The 23,848-nt window shown below is 46.4% G+C and overlaps 1 protein-coding gene and 1 pseudogene across 1 annotated transcript; one reads left to right on the top strand and one right to left on the bottom strand.

The window, feature by feature from the left end:
* Window positions 1–1,735: 1,735 nt before the first annotated feature.
* Window positions 1,736–4,322, bottom strand: LOC106699073 (interleukin-3-like). The gene is made up of 5 exons (XM_014465566.1): window positions 4,158–4,322; window positions 4,028–4,063; window positions 2,839–2,874; window positions 2,646–2,719; window positions 1,736–1,775 (listed from the first exon to the last, which is right to left on the bottom strand). Exons 1-5 carry the CDS (start codon window positions 4,320–4,322, stop codon window positions 1,736–1,738), a joined length of 351 nt encoding a protein of 116 aa, XP_014321052.1.
* A 12,907-nt stretch (window positions 4,323–17,229) lies between these two features.
* On the top strand, window positions 17,230–17,698 carry LOC102427781 (annotated as a pseudogene).
* Window positions 17,699–23,848: the final 6,150 nt, after the last annotated feature.

Raw genomic sequence — 23,848 nt, 5'->3', positions numbered from 1 at the left:
AAGGCAGTGCCCTGGGGTGCTCTGGGGACCTGCCTCTCCTGGCACCCACACTCTGGCCCTATAAACTGCCTAGCCTCTCCTATGCCTCTGCTTGCCCTGAACTCTTAGACCTCCACGTCCTTGCCCCCAGCGCCATCTGCCTGACACCCTTCTCTGTGCCTCTCTCTGCCTGACAGACTCCTACTCCTTTCTCCTTTGTGCATCACCTCCTGTGGGAAGCACCTCCGACGAGATCCACAGCCCTCCAGCCACCACCTTGTTTATAATAACCTCCACCACATTGCGCTCGGCCAACTGGACAAGTGCCCCAGCCTGGGTAAGCCATGGAGGCCTGCACCCCAGCCTGGGTAAGCCATGAGACCTGCACCCCAGCCTGGGTAAGCCATGGAGGGTCCTCGGGGTGTTTGCTGAACTGAGTCAAATGTGGATTCGAGGCCAGGGTGGGAGGGCAGAGCCCCTTCCTGGAGCAGGAGGCTTCACATGGTGGTACGAGGCTGGCCATGCCTCTCAGTTCTCTCCTTAGGCACTTGCCTTCCTGGCAGTTTTTCTTTGCTCTGTTTGTGTGTTTTTTCAATTAAAGAGGATATATGCTCTCTCATATTTCCCTCCCAGTGAAAAACTAATATTTTCACAGCTAAAATAAAAAATAAAATTCCTGGTTGAGGCAATCTACTTTTCTGCTGAAGTGGGGAGGAGGGAACTTTGGCCTTCAGCCTGCCCTCCTCCGGACCATGAGGCTTTGCTGTCCCCTTGTGGCAACTGGGCTTATAAAGCTAGAGCTGAGGACAGTCTGGGTAGGCTTGGAGGAAAGATGTGAAACTGACAGACCTGCAGGGGGAGCCATCAGCCTTCCCAGACTGATGACTGAACACCACTTGGGCAGCAGCCCAGAGCTGTGCTTGGGCCGGGTTGTGCTGGCCGCGGGCAGAGTCTGAGGCTTGGGGTGAGCCCTCATGGGCCAAGCCCATGTTCATCCCAGTCCAACGTGGAGTGGACTGGACTACTCCATAAGCAGGGCAATGAGAGCCCCAGAACATCTGAAAAGGCCCATCTGCCTCTCAAGCATGTCCCCTCCTCCTTCACCCCCACTCCTGCGGTGGGTCCTGCTGGGTGCTGATCTCTCTCCCACACCTCTGATCTTCCCACACCAGGTCTGGGTCTGACCTGACCCCTAACCGCCTCCTGCAGTCATCGGTCACTGACACAGGGCTTGGGCCTGAGGGATGCGGGAGGGAGAGAGATGGAGGGAGAGTGGTAGGCTCCTCCCAGAATTCCCCACCACAGGTCTCCCTTTGTTCCGTGAGTGCTCTCAGCCTCTTTCAGTCTCTAGATCTCTGCGCTGGCTGTTGTTCCCTCTGTCCTCCCTAGTTGCCACGTGGCTGGCACTTTCTTGTCGTTCAGGTTTCAACCTATAGGTCACCTCCGCAGGAAGGCCTTCCCAGACATTCAGTCAAAAGCAGCCTCCCTGGACCCCTTCCATGTCCCCCGCGTCTGTACAGGGCCTGACACAGGCGCGCAGCCAATGTTTACTGTATGTACGAACTGCAAGTCAGGAGAGAAATGCAGTGTCGTCCAGCCTGGATAGTGGACAACCCAGAGGTAGGCAGCGTTTGAGTTGGTCTCTCAAGTAGAAACTTCACCGAGCGAGTCAGGATGGAGGGCATGCGAGGCAGAGGTGACAGCGTGGGGAAAAGTTTAGAGGTAGGAAACTGGTGCGTGGTTCATTTAGGGAGCCTCAGTGCGTCCCTTGGCTGGAGCCTGGAGGGGATCGGTAGCTGTGGGAGTAAGGAAAGAGAAGCACAGGTGGCAGCAGGCCTTTGATGCTTTCCTAAGGAGAAGGACAAGGTCCAGACCCTGAGGATTGGAAAATTAGGAATGAGGCCAACCTGGTTAGATTTGCATTTTCTAAATCTGGTTCCCCAAGAAAACACAGATTGGCAGGGTGTGGGTTCTGGGCCCCATCTGGTGGCAATGAGGCCTGAGGGGCAGGGCGGGGCAGGGGGAGGGTGGGGAAGGTGGCTAAATTATCAGGCAAGAGAGTACCGAAGACCTGAGTCAAACTGAGACACGGGCAACAAAGCAGTTGTTCACAGTGTGGTTTATTTTCACAGATGTATAGAAACTGGCTCAAAACCTGAGGTACAAATGAGCATGTCCCCAACTCCACTCCTGATCTTGTTCAGAAGGAGCAGGGCCTGGCTCCTCTGCTAAAATAAATACACGTCACATTGCACAGTAATAAATAAATGCGTAAATCTTACACCTATGGATGAGGACAGTGGCAGGGGGTGGGGGCATGGGGTGGGGTGGGAACCAGGTGGAGGGGAGATATGGGGGGGAAAAGGAACATATGTAATAATCTGAACAATAAAGATTTATTAATAAAAAAAGAAATAATAAATAAATAAATAAATGCATAATAAATAGCCTCAATAGGATAAAAATGAGAACATAATTGCAACAGGCCACATGGGGCTGCACACTTCAGACATTAGATAAATAACAATTCTTTGGACTTTGCTGGAGAAAATAAAATCCTCTGGTCCTGCGCTGTGTGAGAGACGTCTCAGAGTCTTCAGAGGTTTTGCTGCTTCCTGTAGAGAGAAGGCTCAGAGGGATCTGGATGTCTGACTTAACACACCCACTTTTTAAGGGTGCCCAGATATTCTCTCAGTTTCGTCCTGAAATCTCCCCAGTTCTTGATACTGAACAGGTTTTCCTGTGAAGAAACCGGAAAGGTGGTATTAGATGAGGCTGGGTTGCAAGGCAGATGACAGGCTGAGGGTCCGATCGTGGCTGATGGCACCACTGGCAGGGGTGTCTTCGGGGGCAGCTTACCTTGGACGTGGAGGTGGGCAGGACTGTCTTGAATACCTATGGGAAGAGACCAAAGCAGACCGTCAGAGCCTCGCCTGGGAAAGGAGCAGGCCCTGAAGAGGTTCCCCAGAGGAAGGACAGGGCCGAGGGGGGGAGCCCAAAGCCCTCGACAGCTTCACACACCTCAAGATTTGTCCTGATTTTGTCTCCATCTGTAAAATTATTGGTAGCATTCAGGAATGTATCCAGATTTATCTTCAGAAAGCTATTATTCTAAGGGGACAAAGAATACATGTAAGAGGGGGGACCTTGGGGAGTGTCCTTCCCATGACCAGGCTGAAGTCCTCCCCACAATTTTCCAAGACTTCTTCAGGGACACCCTTGGACAGTGCCCTCCTCATCCCCCTCTCGCCCAGGTTATGCCTCAAAGGACACAGGCCTAGATGTGTGAGCACGGAACAGGCAAGGCCCACTTCCCTCCCACCAGAGCCCCTGTCTCCATGAGAGCTGCATAGAGGGCCCGGGTGGATGCTTCTGCACTTGGGGAGAAAACGTTTTTCAGAAGAAACGCTAAAGAAGGCAAAGCGCTGGCCAAGGGACATTCTTGCAGCGAACAGGGTAAATGCCCAACTGCACTAAGGGCGCTGAGGAATCAGGAAGAAAATCCAGCCCCCCGCCCCCCCCCCCCCATGGAAATGGGCGCAGCATGCGAACTGTGAGTGCCTAGAGGGGAGCTGCAGGCGGCCGATAAACTCAGCAGAGGTTTGACTCCCACCCCCACCCCCCGTGCACACAAGATGACATAGTTTCCATTTAGGAGAAATAATTGTGAATGATAATACCCAGGGCTGGTCAGCGTGGAAAACAGAATTCAGTTTTTTAAAGAAAAGAAAAGAAGCAGGCATGTTCCGGGGGGGGGGGGGGGGGTCAATCTGCCAGTCCAGAGGCTGCCCCCTGAAAGCTGAGCTTACAGCCTATGGTATTATTCACCTACAGCTGCCTTTTCATTTTGTAATAAAAACAAAACATGTTCGTATTATAGCCATGGCTGCGGAAATGTCCTGGACACCTGACCTGGGCACTTTATGCACAGTGGGCCATTTAACTCACAACCACCCCACCGAGCTAGGTGCTGCTAACCCTATTTACAGATGAAAAACTGAGGTCACCCAGGCAGGGGGTGCAACCAAGTGTGGGGCTGAGCTCTTACCTTCAGGATGAATTGTTCATTTAAGCTCAAGGGTTCCTGTGGGGGAGAGAGAAAGCGAGCCCATGAGTCCCGTTGGCCTGAGCACTGCCAGCCCTTCCCTGCCCCATGCCAACCTGTCCCGGCTACTCACTTCTGAAGGCACAGGCGGCTTTTTCAGGATGTTCTCGATTTCGCTGAGCAGTTCCCGGCAAGTCGTTAAGGGCCGCCCCTGTGCCCGAGGAGCGTGGAGTGCGAGCAGGAGCAGGAAAAGGGGCAGGACGGGGAGGCTGCTCATCTTTGGGCTGGCAGGCCGCATTCTGTCTTGTCCTGGTCCTTCGTGCTGTTCTGAAGTGTTGGAGGCAGCTGCTGCCTTTTATGCGCAGCAGCAACGTGCCAACCACGGTGGTGAAGGGGCGGTATTCGGAAGAATCTTTTATCTTAGATGGAACCTAGTCAAACCACAGACTTATTCGTCACTTTCTAGTACTTGAGATGAGTGAAACTTGGAAAAAATTTACTGGAAGAGTATCTCCTCATCTTGTCAAGGAGATGAAGAGATTGACTGAGTGGGAGCAGGTGATGGACCTATCTGAGCGGTCAGGGGCATCTGACTCTGACCTTCCTACGCAGCCATCCCCTGGACAGCCCTGACCCTCTGCTGCCCACCCCCCTGGCATGATGGCCTGGTCCTGCATGAGGATCAGCCCGGCAACCTGTCACACAGCTAACCATCCACCTGTGAGCTTGTCCCCTGAGAAGCGCCTTTGACCCCCCTCCCAGCGCGGAGTGACTGCGGTGAAAGCCCTCCGGGGTCTGCCTCATGGGCCGTGGGCAGCTTCTCCTTGACACTTTCTGGGTGGCAGGTGGGACTCAGGCACCAGACACCCATTCTTTTATGGCCGTGGTCGGCAAACCGCGGCTCTCGAGCCACATGCGGCTCTTTGGCCCCTTGAGTGTGGCTCTTCCACAAAATACCACGTGCGGGTGCGCACGTACAGTGCGATCGAAACTTTGTGGCCCATGCGCAGAAGTCGGTTTTCGGCCTGGGCGAGTCTATTTTGAAGAAGTGGCATTAGAAGAAGTGGGGGTGTCGGTCGGTCGGTCGCTTGGGCGACCGGAGACGGGATACGCAGCTCGGGGGAGGCGCGCACGATTCATGCACGAGTTGAGTGAGCCAGTCAGTCAGCAGTCTCATTGTGCAGTGGTTAGTGCTAGTCGTGTCCGCAAATCACGCGCGGGTGACAAAAGATAGACGAAACAAGTATATACAAGACGAGTGTGGATGGGAGAGTTGGAAGGGGTCAACCTCAGTGAACGTACAGATTGAGGATGTTTTTAGCAAAGGCCAGCTTAGGAGTACCCTAATTAAGTTAATAACAAGGTACTACCTATATATAGTTTAAGTTTAAAAATTTAGGCTCTCAAAAGAAATTCAGTTGTTGTACTGTTGATATTTGGCTCTGTTGACTAATGAGTGTGCCAACCACTGTTTTATGGGTCTGATAACAGCACAGCACAACTTTGCCCTGTGTTGTGGGACCTCAGTCCCTCCTGGAGGGCTGGCTGCAGGTGCCTGGCGTTCCCCCTGATAGTACAGAGGAGCTTGGCTTCAGGGGCTTGAGGGTAGGGATCCTGAAGAAACTGTCACGGGGGAGAGGGCTGGCCTGGGGAGGTTTAGATAGTGGGATGGTAAGATCTGAGGGTGAGGGAAGGGAAGAGAGGAGGGCAACTCCCTGGTTTCAGGCGGGTGTTGGGAGCAGTGACCACAGGAGAGAGTAGTGTTGGGGGTCTGGGTCGACAGTCTCTGCTGGAGCCTGGGTTTGGCAGATGCAAGCCCAATGGGAAGGGTTTGCAGAGCAGGGAAGAGGGCAGGGACTGACCCTGGGGGAGGTTACAAAGGACCAAAGAAACAGCAGCCAGAGAGGAAATAGGAAAACCTGGTGGGTGGGGGCCCCTGCCCCTTGGGGCTGTCAGGCCCTGACAAAGATCCAGGGCAGGGGGGTGGTAAAGGGGTGCGGGTGACAGGGATGTGGGGAAGAGTTCTGTGAGATGACTAGGCCTGGCTGAGGGTAAGAAGAGAGTAAGGATGGAAAAGTCAGGGGTCAGGAGGGGCTGTGACGCAATCAGCGTGGGGAGATGAGGGCAGGTTATGCTGAGGAAGGGGAATTTGGGTGTTCAGGGCTTCTGGGCAGGAGCTCATCTGGTAAGACAACGATCAGCTTGTGGCCGCAGAGGGGCAAGTGAAGAGGCTGGGATACAGGGCAGTGCCCTGAGAACAATGCCTCTAGCCCAGCGGTTCTCAACCTCTGGCCCTTTAAATACAGTTCCTGAAGTTGTGACCCAACCATAAAATCATTTTCGTTGCTACTTCATAACTGTAATGTTGCTACTGCTATGAATCATAATGTAAATATCTGATATGCAGGATGGTCTTAGGTGACCCCTGTGAAAGGGTCGTTCGACCGCCAAAGGGGTCGCGACCCACAGGTTGAGAACCGCTGCTCTAGCCGAATACACAGCTACTAACTCAGCACGGGCCAGGCCCTGGGCTCCAAGATCTGGACCCAGAGCATCCTCAAAAGCAAGTGGAGCATCTCCAAGGCATGGGTAAAATGAGGCCACACGTGGGGAGCCTTAGGACTAGGTACCCTCTAAGGCACAATTCATTCAACAAAACGTTTTTTAAAAATATTTTTATTGATTTCAGAGAGGAATGGAGAGAGAGAAATATCAATGATGAGAGAGAATCGTTGATCAGCTGCCTCTTGCACATCCCCCACTGGGGATCGAGCCCACAACCCAGGCATGTGCCCTGACTGGAAATCCACCCGTGACCTCTTGGTTCATAGGTCAACGCTCAAGCACTGAGCCACACCGGCCAGGCTCAACAAACCTTTATAAGCACTTGCTGTGTGCAGGCACCGTGAGTGAAACAGACACGCCCCTCCGCTTAGGAAACACAGTCTTGTGGGGAGAGAGACCACAGACCTCTCTACTCCTGGCTGGGATCTCAGACCTGAGGTCTTAGCCAGGCTTTCTGATGAAAAATTGCATTTTCACAAGGTGGTCACAGGACATTTAGGACGTTCTGATTGAAAAACTCAGCTTGGGCAGTTGGAGGTCTGGGCCCCAGAGGCATAGGGCTTGTTGACTACTCAACTGTGGCTCGTTGTTACCTTCTATGTAAAAGTTTTGGGGATCTGTGCACATGCGCGTGCATCCCACACACACGCGCGCACACACACACACACACACACACGCACACATGCACACACACACAAAGTGATTTCTTATAGAAAAAAATCCTCTTTTTTTTTTTTAAATAGGCTTTTTGAGGGAATTTTAAAACCCAGTGAGTTTTGAAGTGATGAAGGCTGAATGTGCCTGCAAATGTTTCTTCAGAAGTCCTGACCTGGTGCTGTATTGTAGCAGAGAGAAATCCTGCCTAGTGCTACTATAGATCTTGATGTTTGTAGGAGAAGGAAGTTTAGACTTCAGGCTAGGAGCACTGGAAACACTGGAGTTTTCAGCCAGGGAGGAGTGTAGTCCCTTGAAGGTTTGGGTCCAGGAAGCCCAGTCTCACTACTCGGGGAGAAAGGTTGGGAAGAGGCAGAACAGCAGGGTGGCCAGTGAGGGACGGGGGAGTTGTCTGGGCCATAGATGGTAAGAAGGCTGAACTAGGTTGGTCCTGGGGGGGGATGGAGAGCTAGATGAAGGTAAAGACTCTAGTAGCTAGAGTGGCACTTAGTAAAGGTCAGGCACTCAGTTCTTTTCATGGGTTAATTCATTTAATCCTCCTAATGAGCCTGTGAGGCAGGTACTATTATTATCCCCATTTTACATATGAGAAAACTGAGGTTCAGGGAGGCCTCGTCCAGAGGTCACAGACTTGCCCAACCCTTGGGAGAGGCCTGGCCCTCTGCATGAAAGTGATTTAACAGCGGGTGGCAGGGGCGGTGGAGGTGGCGGTGGTGACAGCGGCGGCAGCAGCAGCAGTTGTGTCAGCCCAGCCCAGAGAGAACATCCTTGCAGACTGGGCTGATTGCAATCAGGAAGGAAAATGAGCTGAGGGTGCCCAGCCCTGGGCAGGCATGAGAGAGGCCCTGCTAGGCTGGGTCAGGAAAGCCCACCCAGCACTGCTGCCTGGGTCTGTAGGAAAGAGACCCTGTGGGTCCCAGGGTGCGTCTCTGGACCCCGTCCGATGGACCTCTGCAGGCCTGGCTCTGTCCCACCCGTGGCCTGGAATGGCTCAGAGTGGGACACAATATCCAAGGTCCTGGTCCTCGGGGCCCCTTCCAATCGGAGGTCCATGCCGGCTCTCCCCCACAGGCCTGGCAGAATTTTCTGGGGTGCCCACCACCGGCAGAGACCCAGGCCTCAGTCATCATGACCAGCTTCCCTGCCACCCTCTCCATGGCGTCATGTGTCAGATTTAGTCTCCCCATGATCTGTCATGCTTCCGCTGGTGGCCCTGACCACACTGCCTGGCTTTGTCAGTGCAGAAGGCAGCTCAGGACTCCTAGCCAGCCAGACAGTGCCATTAGGTGTCACATGTGCACCTAGAGAGCTCAGGAAAAAGCCACCTTGGTGGGCCCAGATGAAGAGGCCTGGCTTCCTGTTCCATCAGCTCTGTCCTCCTTCCTAGGGCCTGTACAGCCTCAGCCTGTGCACCCTCAGCTTTCCATCCCATGCTGCAGGGATGTGGCCTCCTTGGGGCTGGGAGAGTGGAGCTCCTCCCTAAGTCCAGTCTAATAGGGAAGACAGATGGAGAGTCACAGTATAGAATGGTAAGCCTGGGGGAGGGGGTGCCCAGAAAGGAAATCAATAGTCAGCCAGGACTATCGGGGAAGACTGGAAGAAGGGGCAGCTCAGACCTGGAGGATGGTCTGGAGCCAGGAATGTCACAGAGGAAGTGCTCCCAAGCAGAGTTGGGTTTTGGGATACAATGTTCTGTCTGTTGATCTCCAGCCTACTGATCACAGCTCTGATACTGGGGTAAACGGAGGCAGCCACGTTACTCTTAATGTTATTAATAAATGTATGGGCATATGGTGCCCATCACCCTCTTGATGCCCACCTGGAGCACAAAGATTTGGGACATGCATTCCTATTGTGTTCATTGTCATTTATCTCAGACAAAACCAAGAGCCACAGGAGGGACAGGCAAAGAGCTGCCTGAAAACTGAAATGACAATGTTTGGACTTAAATGCTAGTAACACAGTGTTCTAGGCTCTTAAGGAATACTCTTCAAAGTGGTTGAGACTTCACACAGATTATTACTAGCAGCCATGGAGATGATGTTGCCAAGTAGAATCCTGTCTGCTTCGCAGACAGGGAGGGGAAGACCACCACAGGTGGGCAGCAGGGGGTGAGAGCTGTGCAGGGGACAACAGGACCAGATCCTGGTGGGGCAGATGCACAGGCAGGTCCTGCTGAGCTGAGTCAGGCTGTCCTCTTCCCACACCCACTCTGTCTGGTGGGCAGAGGCTCTTATCTCCCTTGGCAAGTGAGGTAAGACCCTTTGAGAATGTCCTTCAAGTTTTACTGATCTTTTTAAAAAATATGTTTTCTGTTGATTTTAGAGAGAGAAGAAGGGAGAGAGAGTGAGAGATAGAAACATTGATGAGAGAGAAACATTAACATCAATTGGCTTCCTCCTTCAGGCCCCCACTTGGAATCAAGCCACACACGCAGGGCTAGTTTTAGCTATCTTGAGTTCCAGACAATGATGAATATGTTATGTGTTTGTTATGCAGGTTGGGCAAATGAAAAAGGGATTCTACAGAAAGTAGTCACAGGGGGATCTGATTGTAAATTCCTAACTGGGCAGATAGTCACGCCCCAGTCATACAACTTCTAGTAAAAAAAATTGATCTTTGCCTTAAGCAGCCCAGTTCCTTGTTCTTGTGCATTTAGGTTAACACACTTTTGAAATAAGTGTAACCACCCTCAAGAGAGCACATAATCTTGTTAGCTATCCTGTAATCCAGTCCCCACCTGGCTTTCTCCCACCTCCATGTAACCTTCCTTATGGTCCCTCCTTAAAGTCAAGTGAATAAAAGAAATTGCAGAGAAACCAAGATGGCGGCATAGGTAAACACCGGAAATTGCTGCCTCCCACAGCAACTTCAAAAATACAACGAAAAGACAAACGTACATCATCCAGAACCACAGGAAGGCTGGCTGAGTGGAAATTCTACAACTAGAAGGAAAGAGAAAAGCACACTGAGACTCAGAGGAGCTGCGGAAGTAAAATGCAGAGGTACGGAGGCTCGAGCATGCGTGGAAAGGGGCTGACACCTGAGGATGCGGCTGTCTTTTTGAATCGGGAGGGAGTCACAAGCCCCCGACTGCTCTGAACTCCAGTTCGGGGAAGTCTCTGGGGACTCAGGACTCATGGGGGGGGGTGGGGTGGGGGGACTAGACTGTCTGGCTGTGGGCAGAACTCGGAACTTGAGGGCAGCTTTCCTTCAGAGGTGCTTGCAGCAATTACCCGGGCACTGAGACACAGGGCCCCTTAGGGCGGGGCTGAGGATCAGCCATAGCTGCTTGCTCCCCTGAGACCTCACCCCACCCAGGCTGCGGCAGAGGCTTTTGCATATGAATGCCCTGGCCCTTTGCAATCTGAAAATTACCTAACAAATTGCAGCTGGGCCAGACAGACCCAGAACTTCCAAGAGAAGGCCCAAGGCCCCACAGCAGCTTGCATTGTTTCACAGCTGGGCCTCATCTGGGCACCTAATAACCCCAAAAAAGGAAGGGGAATCTGCAGATCTCTTCATAGCTCCTGCTGGGTAGCCTCAGGCAGAGGCTAAATTAGCACCTCCTTAAATCCAAGAGCCAGTGTACCCAGTGGTCAGAGTGGGACAATCCAGATTACAACTCCTCAGATCCATAAAGGACACACTCAGGGGGCACACTCAGTGAGCACCAAAGCCCCACTGAAGCAAGTCTTGCCCCAGAAGGGTGTCTTCAGCACAGAAATTCTCCCACCATAGACACAGCTGATTCTCACAGCCAATTGGCCTGGAGGTCAATTCCTCCCAGTGATAACCACAACAATCAAGGCTTAACTACAACAAGACTGTGCACAAAGCCCACAAAGGGGTGCACCAAGAGTGTGCACCTCAGGTAACTGGGGAGGCTGAGCCACTGGGCCCTATAGGACACCTCGCACATGTTACGGTAAAGCGGAATGAAGTTTACTAGAAGAGAACGCTCTGCCAGGAAAAGACGGGAGCCTGCAAGCAGGCCACGTCAGAACAAAGTCTTGCAAGCAAGACTTATTGTTCAGAGGCAGAACTTTCTTTGAGGTGATAGTTTATGAGGACATGGAAAGCCAGGGAGGGTGCATTGCTGCAGGTGGAAATAATCTTTGTATAATACAGGAAATTAATAGTGTAATGTATAACTTAGCTTTAATATTTTCATAAGCATGCCTGTTAATCATCGTCACTTGCTGTACTCCATTGTTGTTTGCTACACTCACTGCAATAAATGCCAAAAGGCATCAGAATGTCTTGGCTATTCGCCTGAGCTAGCGGTAGCCCTCTGCTTCTCCGTATCCTGTCGTCCGACTCATCTCCGCGTCTCCGTTCACAAAGAACATCAATATCTGACGCCATGAGCAGGGATCAGGGGTGAGTTGAAGGGGCGTGGGACCGAAAGGGAGATGCCAGCACAAAGTATGCGGAACTTTCGGCAATTGAAGCAAAGCATGGGGACGTCGATGCAGAGTCAATATTTAGCTATTCTGAAATCATTGTTAAAGAGCTCAGGGGTAAAAGTGAAGGATGAGGCTTTTAAAAAATTGTTTAAGGCAATTCAGCAGCACTGTTGTTGGTTTCACCCAGAAGGAAAACAGCATTTAAATCTTAAATTGTGGAAACAAGTTGGAAGGTCATTAAGGAGGGCTCATCAACAGGGAAATGCAATAGAGGCTGATGTGTGGGCTATTTTTAATTTAGTAACTTTAGCTTTCCAGCCTTTTCAGTCTAATTCTGAAGATTATGAAGAAATTCCTTTGAAGTCGCAAAGTGCTGCTCCAGGAGCTGGGTGTTTAAACCCTGAGCCTCTCCCTCCTGAGAAATTGCAACCCCCTGAGCCGCTCCTGGTAGAGGTCACTGAACCGAGGGAGTCAAGAAAGGGACAGAAAACTAGCTGTCAAAATGAAGTAGGAGGTTATGAAAGAATAACCTCAGCCAGCAATTCAGAGCTGGATGATTCATCTTCCGCTGGTTCGGAAGATGATTTTTGCCCTCACCCTAAGTTAAGGAAAAGGAGGGTGGCGAGAAGGGAAACAGAGATGAAAGAGCTTTTGTGGAGTCTAAAAGAATTATCGCTTACAGTAGTGAGGAAAAGAAAGAATAAAAGTCCTCAGGAACTGGCTGCACCGCCGCCGAAAAGTGAAAGTAAAATGGCACTAGCCATTAATCCGGCGTTAGCAGCTGAGCCTCCACCTCCCTCCTGAGGACACAAAGAGCTGCTAATGCTCAATACCTTCAAGGGTTGTATATATTATTAATTATAATATTATTATATATAATTATATATGCTATTAATTTTTATATATTAATATAGAATTAATTTATACAGATTATAAATTAATTCCTTATAAGCAATATCTGCAATTTAAATCCTGGTGGTAGAAAGAAGCCAGAAGAGTGGCGATGATTAACGCCCAACAAATTCCACCTGGATGTAATTTTGACCAGCTAACAGGGAGTAGGACACATATTAGCATACCGCAACAGGTGTTGTTAGAGGATGCTGTTATGCACAGATTAGAGCTTATTGCTTAAATGCTTGGTCAAAAATGGAGAAGGCTGGCACCCCAGCCCAATCATTTTCTAAAGTTATACAAATAATACTAATATAATAATAATAATCTTATTAAAATCTTATTTAAATAATTAATAATAATGTTAATTTTCTTGCTGATGCATTAAAAACTGCAATTCCCATCCTGTTAAATGCTATAGATGTGGGAAAGTAGGACATATAAAAAAAGAATTGTCTGAAGGCAAGGGTCCCACAGGGGAAAGCTAAACATACTCCCAAAGTTATTAATACAGATTATGAAGGAGAAATATTAGTTATAATGTCTACTTCTAGTATTATAAATATAAAGACTAGAGAAAAAATGGCACAGTTATTATTACTTCCCTATAAACAAATAGGACATACAACACCAGTTAAGCAAACTGAGGGATTTAATAGCACAGGAAAAAAGGTTTTTTAGCATACAGTCTTAGGAGGCCAAAGACCTCAATTTTTACAGTTTGTTCCCAGAGGGAATAAAAATTATCAGCCTGATGGATTCTGGGGCTGATGTAACTATAATTTTTACTTTGCACTAGCCTCAATCTTGGCCGGTGCACAAGGTGAATACAACTTTTACAGGTTGTAAACCTCACTGAAATTTTACAAAGCTCTAATGTACTTGAATGTCAGAGGCCTGAAGGACAAAAACGCAAAATACAGCCATATATTGCCTCCATTACACTATCTTTATGGGGAAGAGATCTTTTACAACAATGGGGAGCTACAATTACTATACCTTCTTTACAGAAAGGCCATAGACAAATAATTTGTCAAGCTGGTGCTAGCACCAGTGTTCAGGACCAAAATTTATAAAGGGGGCCACTTCAAAGCGCTTCGCCCTGCCTTTAAAATAGAAAACAACTAAACCAGTATGGGTAGAGCAGTGACCCCTAACAAAAGAGAGAAGTTAGAAGCGCTCCAAATTATTATTAAAGAACAAATACAACTAGGGCATATAGAAGCCAGCTCTAGTCCGTAGAATTCCCCTGTCTTTGTTATAAAGAAAAAATCAGGTACATGGAGAATGCTTACTAATTTAAAATGGATTAATGAGATTATTAAGCCTATAGGACCTTTACAACCTGGAATTCCAAATCCAGCATTAAAGCCTTTGATGTAATAGGCAAACCCTGAGCCATTAAAACTAACAATAGCTCAGCATATTTATCAGGTAAGTGTCAACATTTTTTCAACAGTTTAATATTAAACATATTACAGGAATTCCTTGAAACAGTACAGGTCAAGCAATTATTAAACGGCAAAACCGAACCCTTAAGAAAATGCTGCAAAAACAAAAAGGGGGAGAAGAGCTGGTATCAGGCCAGACTCCCCAACGAAGATTATTAAGAGCTCTATTTACTTTAAATTTTTTAAATTTGAATACAGATGCAGTGTCAGCTGCTGAAATGCATTGGGGACATAAAAAGGAGGTCCCGGTAGAACAACCTGTCATATACCAAGATGTTACTACTAATCAATAGTGCCCGAGTACCGTTTTAAGGTGGGGTCGAGGCTATGCTTATGTTTCCACAGGAACTAAGAAGTCCTGGATTCCTAATAAAAGAATCAAGTTAAGGCATGGCAAGCAAGAGAAAGTGTAATGAAGCTGGACTAGAAGACCGGTTTGCACAGCTAACCATCCAGAGAGGACAAACAATTCGTGTGCCATTGCCTAACACCCGAAACACCCCTCCACCTACATGGGGACAGGTGAAACGCCTATGCCAAGAAGGGGAACGTCTTATGACTGACCATAGAAGGCCCTGTAACTAATAACTCTAATTAGATGCCTGGACATTTTAAAGATCCTGGGCCTATAAAACCAGAAGAAAAAGGAACAAGAATGAACAAGTATTCAACAGGAGTTGCCAGAATACCTATATGTCTGGGACTGGGGAAATATCTTGTTTTAATTGTACTTTATTAACTTGTATAAATAACTCTGTACCTTTTAATTACAGTAGAGAGAGCTTATATCTATTGCGAGCCAGAACAGGAGTATGGTTACCTGTACAGATAGATATCAGTCCAAACTGCTACTTTTATTCAAGACTGATATAAAGATTCAAAACAGTTATGGAGTTCTCAACGGAAAATTGATAGTAAAATCAATGAACAATTAGCCGATCTTGAACAATCAGTAGTTTTATTGGGGGACCAAATTATTAGCTTGCAAAAGCGATTACAGTTAAAATGTGATTGGAACCATACTAGTTTATATGTCACCCCTGTACCTTATAATGAAATAGCTTTGCTGTCTTCTCTATCATGATTCAAACCTGCAGCAAAACTAAAAAGGGGGAAAATGTTATGGTAAAGCGGAATGAAGTTTACTAGAAGAGAACGCTCTGCCAGGAAAAGACGGGAGCCTGCAAGCAGGCCACGTCAGAACAAAGTCTTGCAAGCAAGACTTATTGTTCAGAGGCAGAACTTTCCTTGAGGTGATAAATAGTTTATGAGGGCATGGAAAGCCAGGAAGGGTGCATTGCTGCAGGTGGAAATAATCTTTGTATAATACAGGAAATTAATAGTGTAATGTATAACTTAGCTTTAATATTTTCATAAGCATGCCTGTTAATCATCGTCACTTGCTGTACTCCATTGTTGTTTGCTACACTCACTGCAATAAATGCCAGAAGGCATCAGAGGGTCTTGGCTATTCGCCTGAGCTAGCGGTAGCCCTCTGCTTCTCCGTATCCTGTCGTCCGACTCATCTCCGCGTCTCCGTTCACAAAGAACATCAATAGCACACAAAGCCACTCTACCAACACAGGGAAGCATAAAAAATGCAGAGACAAAGAAACAGGTCACAAATGACAGAAATGGAGGAAAGCAAATGACTGGATATAGAGTTCAAAACCATGGTTATAAGGTTTTTCAAGAATTTTCTGGAAACCGCCGATAAATTTAGTGAGACCCTGGAGGATATGAAAAAAGAACAACTAGAAATTAAGCATACACTGACTGAAATAAAGAATAATATACAGAGATCCAACAGCAGACAAGAGAATCCCAAGAATCAAGTCAAAGATTTGAAATACGAAGAAGCAAAAAAACACCCAACCGGAAAAGCAAAATGAAAAAAGAATCCAAAAATACGAAGATAGTGAAAGGAGCCTCTGGGACAGCTTCAAACAGATCAACATCCGAATTATAGGGGTGCCAGAAGAAGAGAGAGGACAAGATATTGAAAACCTATTTGAAGAAATAATGACAGAAAACTTCCCCTACCAGGTGAAAGAAATAGACTTACAAGTCCAGGAAGCGCAGAGAACCCCAAACAAAAGGAATCCAAAGAGGACCACACCAAGACACATCATAATTAAAATGCCAAGAGCAAAAGACAAAGAGAGAATCTTAAAAGCAGCAAGAGAAAAACAGTCAATTACCTACAAGGGAGTACCCATACAACTGTCAGCTGATTTCTCAACAGAAACTATGCAGGCCAGAAGAGAGTGGCAAGAAATATTCAAAGTGATGAATAGCAAGAACCTACAATCAAGATTACTTTATCCAGCAAAACTATCATTCAGAATTGAAGGTCAGATAAAGAGCTTCACAGATAAGAAAAAGCTAAAGGAGTTCATCACCACCAAACCAGCATTATATGGAATGGTGAAAGGTATTCTTTAAGAAGAGGAAGAAGAAAAAGGTAAAGATAAAAATTATGAACAGCAAATACATATCTATCAACAAGTGAATCTAAAAATCAAGTGAATAAAAAATCTGATGAACAGAGTAAACTGGTGAATATAATAGAACCAGGGGCATGGAAAGGGGAGTGGACTGACACTTCTTCCGTCGAAACTAGGTATGGGGGGTGCAGGGAGGAGCTGGACAAAAAATCGCACACCTATCCATTCGGACAATGAGAGGGGTAAGGACAGAGGGTGGGGTGGAACTGGGTGGAGCAGAGCTATGAGGGAAAAAAAGAGGAACATCTGTAATAATCTGAACAATAAAGATTTAATTTAAAAAAAAAGGAAATTGCAGTTCGGCCAGTGTGGCTCAGGAGTTGAGCATCAACCCATGAATCAGGAGGTCGGTTCAATTCTTAGTCAGGACACATGCCTGGGTTTTGGGCTTAATCCCTAGTGGGGGGTGTGCAGGAGGCAGCCAACCAATGATTCTCCTCATTGATGTTTCTATTGCTCGCTCCCTCTCCCTTGCTCTCTGAAATCAATCGATATGAATATATATATATATTTTTTTAATAGGGTCAGGGAGGACCACCATGGCTCTCAACAGGTAAATATATATATATTTACATACATAGGATAGCCTTGGCCACTGTCCGATCGCTCGCCTCATGCTCGCTGCCTGCTGCCTGCCCACCTCACCCAGCTTGTTCATGCCCCCACCTTGACCTGCTGGGGTCACCCCCTCCCCACCCACAGACATGTCCAAGGTCAAGAGCGCTGGCCCCGAGTACGCCTCCTTTTTCGTGATCATAGGTGCTTTGGCTGCCACGCGTCTTCAGCTCCTTAGGTGCTGCCTATGGTACCGCCAAGAGTGGCACCGGCATCGTGGCCATGTCCATCATGTGACCAGAGCTGATGATGAAGTCCATTATCCCAGGGGTCATGGCTGGCTTCATTGCCATCTATGGCCTGGTGATGGCAGTCCTTATTGTCAACTCCCCCAGTGAAGGCATCAGTCTACGGGAGTTTCCTCCAGCTGCACGCTGGCCTGAGTGTGGTCTCAGTGGGCTGGCAACTGGCTTTATCATTGGCATTGTGGGGGACACTGGCATTCGGGGCACTGCCCAGCAGCCCCTACTCTTTGTGGGCGTGATCTTGATCCTCATTTTCGCTGAGGTGCTGGGTCTCTATGGTCTCGTCGTTGCCCTTATCCTCTCCACAAAGTAGCCGCTCTCTAACCAGCCACAGAATATGCTGCAAAGACCACCCTCTCCTCATTCCAGAATGAGCAGCCTGACACACATGCAAGGGCAGCTGCCGTCCTCTCCCCACAAGTAGTTGGTCTTGTAAATGGGCTCAGGGTCCTAGTGCCCATCGTCTGTTACCCCACACTCTCTGTGCTGTGGACATCTGGGCCCACTCATCATCACCCATCCAGGTCCCCCAACCAGTGAGGATGGTAGCCTCTGGCCAACCCCACCCATTTACCTGCCCTAGAGTGCTCTGTGGATAGGGATGAATTTGAGTTGTTGTTTTCACTGGATGTTTATTTATAAAGATTTATTCTGTTCACAGCCCTCCCATCTCCCAACTATAATAATCTTTAGAGTGTTACTTTGTGGGGTTACTGTGTGCCCTGAGATTTTTTTGTATGGAACCACTGTCCTCCAGCCCTAGCTGCGAGGCTATAAGCTGGGCCTGCCAGGCCCAGAGCCATAGCCAATAAAATTCTTGGATGTGAAAAAATATATATATTAAAAAATAATAATAATAGTAGATAGATAGAAAGAAAGAAAGAAAGAAAGAAAGAAAGAAAGAAAGAAAGAAAGAAAGAAAGAAACTGCAAACCATCCTTCTCTGAAGCATTTGAGATCTTGCATTTGTAGTCAGTTTTGACTCAAATAAACTCATAAAACTTCTCCCCACCATCACCCCATATCCCACCCTGCCCTGCCACTGGCCTAAAAGAAAGTGTGTAGGCCAGGCCACTTCAGATTTAATAGGGTCAAAGAGGACCACCATGGCTCTCAGCAGGTCAGAGATGTAGAGATCCTCTGCTCTCCCCGCATCCCCACTTCTCATCTTCATTCCTCTCAGTTTCCCAAACGCCCTGCACTTAGGGACCCCTGGAACCCAGCCTCAGGCCTGCTGCTGCTGGTATATCATCTCTATTATTTAGAATAATCTTATCACTGCTGTGAGTACCTGAGGCCATGCTGGGGTCAACAGCACTAGTGGGTCTCTCTCCCCCTGCAGCACATGCTGAAAGTGAGAGCTCAGCCCTGAGGGCCCACTGCATTCCTGCTGGTCACTGCTGGTCACTGCCCTGGGCTTGAGTACATTCGGATCAGGGGTCAGGCATACCTGGAAGGCCACACTCCAGTCTTAACCCTTTATCTGGCATCTTAACTGCAAATTCTTCGTGTCAGTTTGTTTTTTTGCCTCCTGTGGGGGTTGTGTGATAAATGTTTTTCCCAAGTTTGGGAGTTCTAAATTGTATGTTAACAAAGCTGACCTCCTTCCCTTTGGGTTCTTCTCTGGTTTAAGAAGTTCGCCATTCACCCAGGCCCCTTCCCCAGCCCACCCAGAGCCAGAAGCTGGGATGGGCCCTCCCTTGACTGGGCTTTGCCAGAATGATCTATGACCACTTAAGGTGCTGCACCTTTGGGGCAGCTTAGTTCTTCCTGGGGTCTGGGGCAGAACAGAAGTGATGAATCTGAAGGCTGGGGGAGGTGGTAGAGGGTATTGTGAAGGCCTCCCCTTACCTGGTGAAAGAAATAGACATTCAAGCACAGAGTCGTAAACAAGATGAGCCTAAAGAGGCCTACACCAAACCACATGATAATTAAAATGCCAAAGGTTAAAGACAAACAGAGAATCTTAAAAGCAGCAAGAGAAAAGCAGTTAATTACGTATAAGGGAGCTCCCATAAGACTATCAATTGATTTCTCAACAAAAACTTAATAGGCCAGAAGGTAATGGCAGGAAATATTCAACGTAATGAAAAGCAAGGACCTACAATGAAGATTACTCTATCCAGCAAAGCTATAATTTAGAATTGAAGGTCAGATAAAGAACTTCCCAGACAAGGAAAAGCTAAAGAAGTTCACCACCACCAAACCAGTATTACATGGAATGTTGAAGGATCTTCTTGAAGAAGAAGGAGAAGAAGAAGCAGAAGCAGAACAAGAAGAAGGGGGAGAAGAGGGAAAAGATTAAAAATGTGAACAATAAAATGGCAGTAATGGCATATCTATCAACAATTGAATCTAAAAATAAAAATAAATGAACAAGGAATCTAATGAACAAAATTAGCTGGTGAATAAAGTAGAGGCATGGAAACATGGAACAGACTGATGAATCAGAGAGGGAAAGGTAGTGGCCAGAAAGATCATATCAATAGATGCAGAAGAAGCATTCGATGAAATCTAGCACCCATTTGTGATACCTCTCAGGAGAGTGGGAACAGAGGGATCATACTTCAACATAACAAAGGCCATATATGAAAAACCTACAGCCAATATACTCAATGGGCAAAAACAAAGTGTTTCCCTTAAGATCAAGAACAACACAGGGATGTCAGCTTTCACCACTCTTATTCAGCATAGCCACAATGATCAGACAAGAAAAAAAAATAAAAGGCATCCAAATTAGAGAGGTGGAAGTAAAACTATCATTATTCACAGATGACATGATATTGTACATAGAAGACCCTAAAGACTCAACTCCAAAATTTAATAAATGAATTTGACAAAGTAGCAGAATGCAAAATTAATATCCAGAAATCAGTGGCATTTTTATATACCAATAATAAACTCAGAAACAGCAACAAAGAAAACAATCCATTCAGTATTGCAAAAATAAGTAATAAATAAATAAGGTATCTAGGAATAAACTTAACCAAGGAGGTAAAGACCTGTACTTGAAAAACCAATAGGACAGCCCAGCCAGTATGGCTCAGTGGTTGAGCATTGACCCAGGAACCACGAGGTCACGGGTTTAATTTCCAGTTGGGGCATATGGCTGGGTTGCAGGCTCGATTCCCAGTAGAGGGTGTGCATGAGGCAGCCAATCAATGATTCTCTCTCATCGTTGATGTTTCTATCTCTCCCTCTCCCTTCCTCTCTGAAATCAATAAAAATATATTTATGTATTTTTAAAAAATATATATTTTATTGATTTTTTACAGAGAGGAAGGGAGAGAGATAGAGAGTTAGAAACATCGATGAGAGAGAAACATCGATCAGCTGCCTCCTGCACATCTCCCACTGGGGATGTGCCCACAACCCAGGTACAGGCCCTTGACCAGAATCGAACCTGGGACCCTTCAGTCCGCAGGCCGATGCTCTATCCACTGAGCCAAACCGGTTTCGGCAATCAATAAAAATATATTTAAAAAACAAAACAAAAAACTAAAGGACATTGAAGAAAGAAATAAAGGAAGCTGCAAACAAGTGGAAGTATATACCATGTTGGAAGAATTAACATCATTAAAATGTCCTTACTATCCAAAGCAATCTATAGATTCAACAAAATTCCTATTTAAAAACCAATGGCACATTTCAACAATTATATGGAATTGATAAAGACCCTGAGTAGCTTCAGCAATGTTGAGAAAGAAGAACAAATTTGGAAGGATCACAGTACTAAATATCAAATGATATTACAAATCCACTATAATAACAATAGCTTGGTACTACTCGGCTGGTGTGGCTAAGTGGTTGAGCATCAACCATGAACCAAGAGATCCCCAGTTCAATTCCCAGTCAGGGAACATGCCCAGGTTGTGGGCTCTATCCCCATTAGGGTGCATGCAGGAGACAGCCAATTGGTCTCTCTCTCTCATTGATGTTTCTGTTTCTCTATTCCTCTCCCTATCTCTCTCTCTAAAATCATAAAAACATATTTTAAAAAAATACTCTGATACTGGCACAAGGAAAAGCATATAGACCTATTGAACAGAATAGAGAGCTCCAAAATAAACCCACACCTATATGCTCAATTTATATTTGACAAAGAAGGCAAGAATATATAATGGGGTAAAGATTGTCTATTCAATAAATGGTATTGGGAAAATTGCACAGATACATGCAAAGAAAAATGAAACTGAACCACCTTCTAATACCGTATGCAAGAATAAATTCAATGTGGGTTAAAGACTTAAATGTAAGATTAGAGACCATAAAACTCTAAGAAGAAGAAACTCGTAGAAGAAAATATAGGCAGTCGCCCTAACTGGTTTGGCTCATTAGAGTGTCAGCCTGCAGACTCAAGGTCCCGGGTTCGATTCCGGTCAAGGGCATTTACCTTGGTTGTGGATGCATCCCCAGTGGGGGGTGTGCAGGAGGCAGCTGATCAATGTTTCTCTCTCATTAATGTTTCTAACTCTCTATCCCTCTCCCTTCCTCTCTGTAAAAAATCAATAAAATATATTTTAAAAAATATATAGGCAGTCAAAGCTTCAACATTTCTTTTAGTAATATTTTCTGATATATCTGCTTGGGCAGGGAAACAAAAAAATAAAATGATGGGACTATGTCAAACAAAACATTTTGCACAGTAAAGAACACCATCAACAAAATGAAAGACAACACACTGAGTGGGAGAACATATTCATTATGGACAAAGGACCTGGATAAATATTTCCTCAAAGAGGCATACAGATAGCCAGAAGACATATGAAAAGATGCTCAACATCACTAATCATCAAAGAAAAGCAAATTAAAACCACGAGATATCACCTGTCAGAATGGCTGTCATCCATAAATCATAAAACAACAACAACAACAAAAAAACAAGTGTTGGTGAGGATGTGGAGAAAAGGGAACCTTTGTATAATGTTAGCAGGCTTGATTCCCTGGGGCCATGTAGGAGGCAGCCAATTGATGTTTCTCTCTCATATTTATTTCTCTCCCTCTCTCTTTAAAAATCAAAGTATCTTTTGTTGTTGTTGTTAATTCTCAACCGAGGATATTTTTCCATTGATTTTTAGAGACAGTGAAAGGGAGGGGGAGAGACAGAGAGAAACATCAACCTGAGAGAGACATATCACATCGATTGGTTGCCTTCTGCACATGGGGCCAGGGATCAAGCCTACAAATGAAGTACATGCCCTTGATTAGAATTGAACCCAGGACCCTTCAGTCTGATGCTCTATCCAGTGGCCAAACTGGCTAGGGCTAAAAAAAAGATCTTAAAAATAATATTGTGAAAAAAAATTTGTAATAATTATGTATGATGCTAGGTAGGTACTGGGAAATATCACAGAATCACTTTGTAAAGTATATGATTGTGTAACTACTAGGTTGTACACCTGAAACTAATACAAAATAATATTGAATGTAAACTAATTAGGAAAAATAAAAAGTTTAAAAATTTTTAGATATGAAAAATAGGTTAAAATGGTAAATTTTATTATATCAATTTTTGGTACCCCAAACAAAAACCGAGAAAAAAAAAATATATATATATATATATATATAGAGAGAGAGAGAGAGAGAGGGACCTTGACTTACGAGTTTAATTCGTTCCGTGACGGAGCTCGTAACTCAAATTACTCGTATGTCAAATCAATTTTCACCATTACAATGAATTGAAATGCCATTAATATGTTGTGGCATTCACTATGACATTCGCTGCGCCAACTAGCGGTGGGGTATCTGAAGCTGGCTCATAACCCGAATTTTAGCTCGCAACTCAAAGCAAAAAATCGGCCGAGAGACGACTTGTATCTCAAAAAACTCGTTAGTCGGGACACTCGTAAGTCAAGGCCCCACTGTGTGTATGTATGTGTATGTGTGTGTGTGTGTGTGTGTGTGTGTGTGTGTGTGTATACACACACACACATTGGCTATATATATTAAACAGAAAAATCTGGCCTGCATGTTTTCTCAATAGAGCCTGAGACTCTTCTGATGTTTCCCATTGTCTGGATCTCAGTGTGGCCACAGGGTCCTCAGAGCACCAATGCAAGGGTTCTCTCTACCTGATCCCTCATCCTTCTTCAGCCTGGGGGTCCTTAGCCCCTTACTGACCTAGTGAATTTCTCTTCATCTTGAGAGTCATTTCATGGTCACTCTTCTGTGTGGCCATCCCAGCCTCCTCAATTACCCAGAGGTCAGTGCCTGCCCTCCTGAATGCCCCTGCTATGTCTGTAATCTCCGTTTAAAACTAGGCAGACACTGTGAGAAGGGAGTATCACAGCCATTCCCACTAGAGTGATCATGGGCTTACCACCCAAACCACAGCACTTTTGAGGTTTAGAGAAGGTGTTATAAATGATGATGCCAGGATGACAAGTATAAACTGGGGTTGTACCAAGAAAATCAGAACCTATGTTCCCCTAACTCTCACTCATGAACAAAATGTAAAAATCTT

This window comes from Myotis lucifugus, unplaced genomic scaffold, assembly GCF_000147115.1.
Source record: "Myotis lucifugus unplaced genomic scaffold, Myoluc2.0 scaffold_300, whole genome shotgun sequence".
NCBI lineage: Eukaryota > Metazoa > Chordata > Mammalia > Chiroptera > Vespertilionidae > Myotis > Myotis lucifugus.
This window is presented reverse-complemented; position numbering and strand designations above follow the sequence as displayed.

Coding starts and splice junctions, on each gene's coding strand:
- LOC106699073 (XM_014465566.1), bottom strand. CDS start 4,322: ATGCGGCCTGCCAGCCCAAAGATGAGCAGCCTCCCCGTCCTGCCCCTT. Junction 2,875..4,027: donor ATGAACAATTCATCCTGAAG/GTAAGAGCTCAG, acceptor CTCTTCCCATAG/GTATTCAAGACAGTCCTGCC. Junction 2,720..2,838: donor TGCCCACCTCCACGTCCAAG/GTAAGCTGCCCC, acceptor GTTTCTTCACAG/GAAAACCTGTTCAGTATCAA.